At 42.9% G+C, this 6051-nt stretch overlaps 1 protein-coding gene across 1 annotated transcript; it reads right to left on the bottom strand.

Moving 5' to 3' along the window:
* Window positions 1-2021: 2021 nt before the first annotated feature.
* LOC140576275 (serine/threonine-protein kinase pdik1l-B) lies at window positions 2022-5521 on the bottom strand. The gene is made up of 3 exons (XM_072695995.1): window positions 4907-5521; window positions 3799-4024; window positions 2022-2441 (listed from the first exon to the last, which is right to left on the bottom strand). The coding sequence occupies exons 1-3, from the start codon at window positions 5519-5521 to the stop codon at window positions 2209-2211; spliced, it is 1074 nt and encodes a 357-aa protein (XP_072552096.1). The 3' UTR covers window positions 2022-2208.
* Between the last annotated feature and the right edge of the window lie 530 nt (window positions 5522-6051).

Raw genomic sequence — 6051 nt, 5'->3', positions numbered from 1 at the left:
CTGGAAATTCGATCCAGCGCAATAGTAAATTTGGCTTCACTGGGTATAAATGGGTATAATATGTCCATCACTGCCTTCAGCGGAACTGACAGAGCTGAGAAAAAAAAGAAAAAAAGCCAACATTAATAATCAGCGGTGGCCTACTGTCTTCACCAGAAAAGCTTTTAAAGGCTGACACTGAAGTGATCTGAAATTGAATTGCATGCATTCTTGTCAGCAGTAAAAGTTACAGTCCACTTTTATTTTTCACTAAAACTACACTCTCATTTTAGTCTGTCACCACCGCTCTGCCGATTTCCATCCCGAGTCTCCTGGGGTGGTGAAGGCTCTCTTCTTGGCGGGAGAGCTCATGATATTTCTGCTGATGGGTTTTTGCTGCTTCATTTAACACCGCAATACCCAATTATGTCTCTGTCTCAGGCGCCATGAGTCAAGGTGTCACACGAATGATGACTGACCGGCCTTTAAAGCCAAGCTTCCAGGAGCTCAGTCACGCCGCTCTAGTAAGAGGTTTGGCATGTGAAAAATGGTTTCCAATAAACTGGAAAATGTTATCCTGCATCAGGCAGATGTTTTTATTTTTTTCCTGTTCAGTGACCCTCCTCTTACAGCGTGTGATTAAACGCGGGGTGGCCTCGTAATTTCCCGGCAGGGACTTGTTGTCGTGACATTATTGAGCGGCAAAGCCGCCACTGAGACAATGAAGAATATGAAGAACGGCATAATGTCACATGTGCCATCCTTCCAATTTGTAGGCTAAATCTCCACAGGCCTTTCAACCCCTGAGTCGAGGCGTGATGGGTTTTGCACTATGTGCATTTGTATGGTTACTGTTTCGGTTCATCCAATAAAGACGGGCGCTCCTGGGATGATGAGTGCTAAGAAAAGTGTGGCCGATTTGGCGCAGAGGTCGAGGAAAGACGACCCATGGTTTGATCTGCAATTGGCCTGGAAAGGGCAGGGTGGCGGGAGTGGGAAATGTCACGGACTGAGATGTTGTTTAAAAGACACACAGACGTATCGGATCCTTCCTGGGTGGAGGGCATAAGGTTAAACCCCAGCACCCCTTTTAGTTGTGCAGTCTCATCTTTTGCTCACAGGTTCCTGGCCTCTATTAGCTGTATAGTGTGGCCTGCTAAACCTATTTTAGGGGTTCATGCCCTTTACACCTAGGGTTTGTGCCTTTTTTTTTTTTTTTTTTTGGACTCCAGATTAATAGTCACTGTTTTCTAAGCATGAATTTCAATTTCAATTTGCAAAATTCAGTCTACTATTAGCTCAGCCCATTTTTGCAGTATGCATTTTTTTATTCCTTCTCATTTTAGTATGACATGGATCAAGTGCTCTCCTATTTACTAAGTTAAATAAGACAATATTAACCCAAGCAATGCACAGTACACTAGACTCTTGGTTGACTCAAACAATGGATTTCTGCCTCTGCCTCCTGGTAACAAATGAGTTCCACAAGAAGAAATGGGGGGTTTGAATCCAAGCAGGTATCATCAAGAACAATCAAAATGAAAGTTTAATTTCCTGAGAGCGACTGAGCGCAGCCTCCAAACAGAAAAGCCATTTGACGGTCCACACTGTGCAAGCACAGGCCAACAGGAAAGAAAGTGGGCAATAACGTCATGAAAACGGCACCACCAGCCTCTTCAATCTGCAGAAAGGACACAGGCGATCACAGCAAGCGATACGCAGGAAGCTGAATTTCAGCAGCCCCTGGGAGAAAGCCTCTCTCTCCCTTTCCTCGGTCTTGATGTTGGACATGCTCCATCAAACAAGCAACTTCAAAGTCTGCAGTCACTTTGACTGGCTAAAATTAAACCACTGCCTCCATAGTGCAGATTTGTGGTGTGACCATGCTGAATGCTCATCTTCACTGCATCTCAGTGTCTGACAAGATGAATCTATACCTGATTGACATCTAAAGCCACAGCTGTACAAAGAGTTTGTTAACACGCCTAGCAAAAGAAGAAGAAGAAAAAAAAAAAACATTTGAATCATGTGTTCAAATTCCCTGACAAATCCTTATTATACATACAGTACGGAAGCAACTAGTAGTGGAAAGTGGTTACTCCAACTGGTTTTCAGAGGGTCCCTCATATAGTACTCATATATAGGGGAGGGGGGTCTCAAATGACCGGTTTAAAGACCACTGCACTGGGCTGTTAACAGTGAGAAGTAAAAGTCTGAAAGAAAAGTTGGTCAGAGAGGGTCTATAGCTTGTTCAACCCTCTCTTCCAGCTGTAGTGCAGTGGGCCGGGCATCAGGGTCGGATGCCAGCATGTCCAGCAGCAGTGAGCAGAGGGCTGGGCTTGGAGGGGGTGGTAGGGGTGGAGCCCGCCGAGCCTTCATGGGGATGACCAACTCCAGAGCTGGGTTCTGACAAAGGGCCTCTCCGAGTGGGGTGATCCACCGGCCCCTCTCCACATATGCGCCTGCAGGATATACCAAACAAACAAGAACACTGAAACTTGCATATCAAATAGCAATCAACTCCCCACTTGCAGGCAGCATTACAGTTCACCCCCAGTCTTATTTAATGGGGTTCAGTTTTTTATGGATCTCATTTTATGCACAAGAGCTCACCTTCTCCGAACTGCCGCAAAGTTGAAGGAACACTTCTCTAGAATATCACTGTTGCAGCATTATGATTAGGAATTGGCATATCAGCCAAATGTCAAATAAAGTAATGCCAATAGATATACACATTCTTAATAATAATAATAATAATAATGAGTAATGTCACAATGTTACATCATTAAATAATTTTTTTTTTTTTTTTTTTTTTCTGTAGAGGATTTAATTCACTTATTTGCACTAAATCCGTCTCATACATTGTAAAGTGGGAAATTGTTAAACCTCCTAAATAGAAAAATAAAAAATAAATAAAAACTGGCATGTGTCTGGCTGTATAGTGTATTAGTTTCATAATAGGCTCTAACAGTGTTATTAATGGTGAAAACTGATAAATTAGGGGTGCTTCAAGGGTGAGGTTGATGTGCTATGCACATTTACTGAAGAAAAAAAAAAAAAGATGTACAGAAGATAAAACATGGAAAGCTTTTAACTGTCTCTAATAAATAGGCTGAGACATCTGACCTTTCTAATCGCTAGCTTTGGGCAGATAGGAGAAGATGCATGGTAATTACACTGTTGGCTGAACTGCCTGGGCACTCTATCCACCGATAATATACCGTATCAATGGGCTCTTAAGCCATTCAAATTCCACAATTCCCACAACAAGCCATAGCTGTCACACTGATGTAGTTCAGAAGCAGTGGCCAACATTAAAAAAGGGTCACTTTGGGTTCATGCGTAACCAAAATGGACTCAATAAGAGTAAACTAAGGCTCTATTCAGTTACAAAAAGGAGCCTGCTTCAGTAATCATGGGCTTTGGTAGTCATGCTACAGGAAAGGCATAGCTAAAACCTTTACAAATTACATATTCTCCAATGGTCTCTGCTAATTATAAATTAGTACAGATATTAACCTGGTTCAGCTGTTGCGTTTGATCAGAGGAACCCTTGCACTAGGACATGAAATTAGAAATTAGAAACAAAATAGCTACTGACCTAGACTTGACATTGTAGTCAGTTTGAAAAGATTTTAGTATTCTAACCTTCCAAGTAAACCAGCTATTAAAGGCATTGGTTGTGACATTTGACCAGGTCATTCCTCTTTACTTAATGACTTAACTATTGTCAATTGTGGCTCAAATTGGAGGGAAGGAGGAGAGTGATCAGACTTGATAAACAAGACCGAGACTGATCACCAGGGCCCCACAACTCACCCAGCTGCTCCTGGTTGGAGCCGTCCTCATAGAAGGTGATCCTCTCTAACACGGCCCAGAAAAGCACACCCAACGAGAAGATGTCAGCTTGGGCGGTGTAGCTGCGGCCAGCCCACACTTCAGGAGCCATATAGAAGTCTGAGCCACAGGTAGAAGAGAGGGCCAGTCTGCTCTGCTCTCCATCCATGGGGCCTTCCAACATCTTGCTGAGCCCAAAATCTGCCACCTGGAAGACAAATTCAAATAAGCATCAGTACCCAGGTAGATCAGTGGGTATGTTTGGTAATGTGTGAGATTACTAGAAAATGTCTGTTATTAATACCAATAGTGTTATCTGACATCTCTACCCGTTTCAATTCAGTTAAGACATGGTAAAAACTACGTCATAACAGATTGTGGGGGAAGAAAATAATGTGAAATAAAAGCTTATTCATGTTTCCAACTTTAGTAAATGCTTTTTTTCATGCTACTGTAAAATATTTTGACGTTAATATAAAAATAATAATAATAATAATAATAATAAAAAGAAATAACCAAAGACTGTGAGGAATTCATGAAACTCCACCCAGAAAGCAACATTCTTTTTTTATTATCTTATTTAAATTTAGTAAAGTGTCAGAAGTGATGATCATATTAATAAGTGAAGCGTTAAATCTACTGTATTAACTAAACTAACTACACAACCATGCAGTGAACTGTGCCATGAACACATGAACACAGTGAACAGTGAGCACACGTGCCCGGAGCAGCGGACAGCCACTGCTGCGGTGCCCGGGGAGCAGAGAGGGTGAAGGACCTTGCTCAAGGGCCCAACAGCAGCAGCTTGCCGAGCCCGGGTATCAAACCCACAACCAGGTCATCAATAGCCCGGAGCTCTAACCGCTGAGCCTTTTCAATTATTTATTGGATGATGTTACTGGTTGTCAGAATTTTTTCAGTTATGGTATCAGACAAAATTATGAATTTAGGAGCTAACTGAATCATCTTTTTACTGAAGCTGCAACATACTGAATTATATATATATATTTATTTATTTATTTTTATTTTTATTTTTATTTTTTTTTTAATCACCTGCGATGACAATTTGTGGTACAACCCCAAAACATACCTTTACCACTGGCCCAGTTTTGGTGAGACAGACAAGAACGTTGTCTGGCTTCAGGTCTCTGTGCACTATGCCCAGTCCATGCAGGAAAGCCATAGCACTACTAAGCTGCTGTATGACCTGGTGGTTACGCTGGGTATCTGGACACATGGACAGCATATACTGGTTTAAGTCTCCTCCTTCGCAGTACTCCATGACTAGCCAAAGAGCAAAGCAGCGTCTGGGCACCTCTTCTGTTGGTGCTAGCCTTCTCCTCGACCTGGACACGTTCCTCCTTTGGCTTTTCGAGTCCTTGTCAACCACTCTCCCTTTGAGAGCACTCTCTACAAGGTCCAGAGGCAGCCTGCCTGATTTCAGAGGCTGTAGTGTTTTCGGGCCCGTCTGCAAAAAGCAGTTGTAGAGGGCAATGACATTTGGATGGTTCCTGGCTGTGGCTCTCATAGCCCACAGTTCTTGCAGGTACAGTTCAATGCTTTCTGGGCTACAGCAGGGGAGGCGTTTGATAGCCACCGTGTCCCCCCTCTGACCCCACCAGCCAGTCTCTGTAACACGACCCTCAAACACCACGCCATAGCTGCCTCGGCCCACCTCCCGCTGCAAAGTGTACACTTTGTCCATCTTAGTTGTACCTAAAATCCTACTGTCAAATGTGATTCACAGGTGCAGTGGCTGAAGAATGATTCCTCTGCAAAAGAAAACATGGAACAGTTGACGTGGAGATATAATGGAAAAGATCAAGCTGTCAACAACTGCACACCTAAAGTATAGTAATCAACCAATTATTAGGGATGTCTGGATACTTTTGGCCATATTCTGTATATAGGGCTTTTTGTAGTCCAGCTGGTGTCAGACAGACCACGCTAACTCTGTCTTCCCACTAACATCATCACCCAGAGGCTTTCTTTCATTCTGGGTCAACACAAACGGTGGTGTCCCCTAGGTAAGGCAAGACACTCGTGTTTTGAGGCATCTTGCATTCGGTCCAGCAACAGGTTGAAGTTGCATAGTGTAGAATCCCTAGTCGTTTAGTGTGTGATGGACACTGTTTCAATCAGCAAAACTTAATCAGGAAGTACGAAATATCCAGTCTTTTTATAATCTGCTGCGACTTTAAAAGTGCTGTATTAACTTCAATATTCTGTTTGTTG

Source organism: Salminus brasiliensis, chromosome 1, assembly GCF_030463535.1.
Source record: "Salminus brasiliensis chromosome 1, fSalBra1.hap2, whole genome shotgun sequence".
NCBI classification, from domain to species: domain Eukaryota; kingdom Metazoa; phylum Chordata; class Actinopteri; order Characiformes; family Bryconidae; genus Salminus; species Salminus brasiliensis.
Note: the sequence above shows the minus strand (reverse complement) of the source record. Positions and strands in the feature narration are given on the sequence as shown.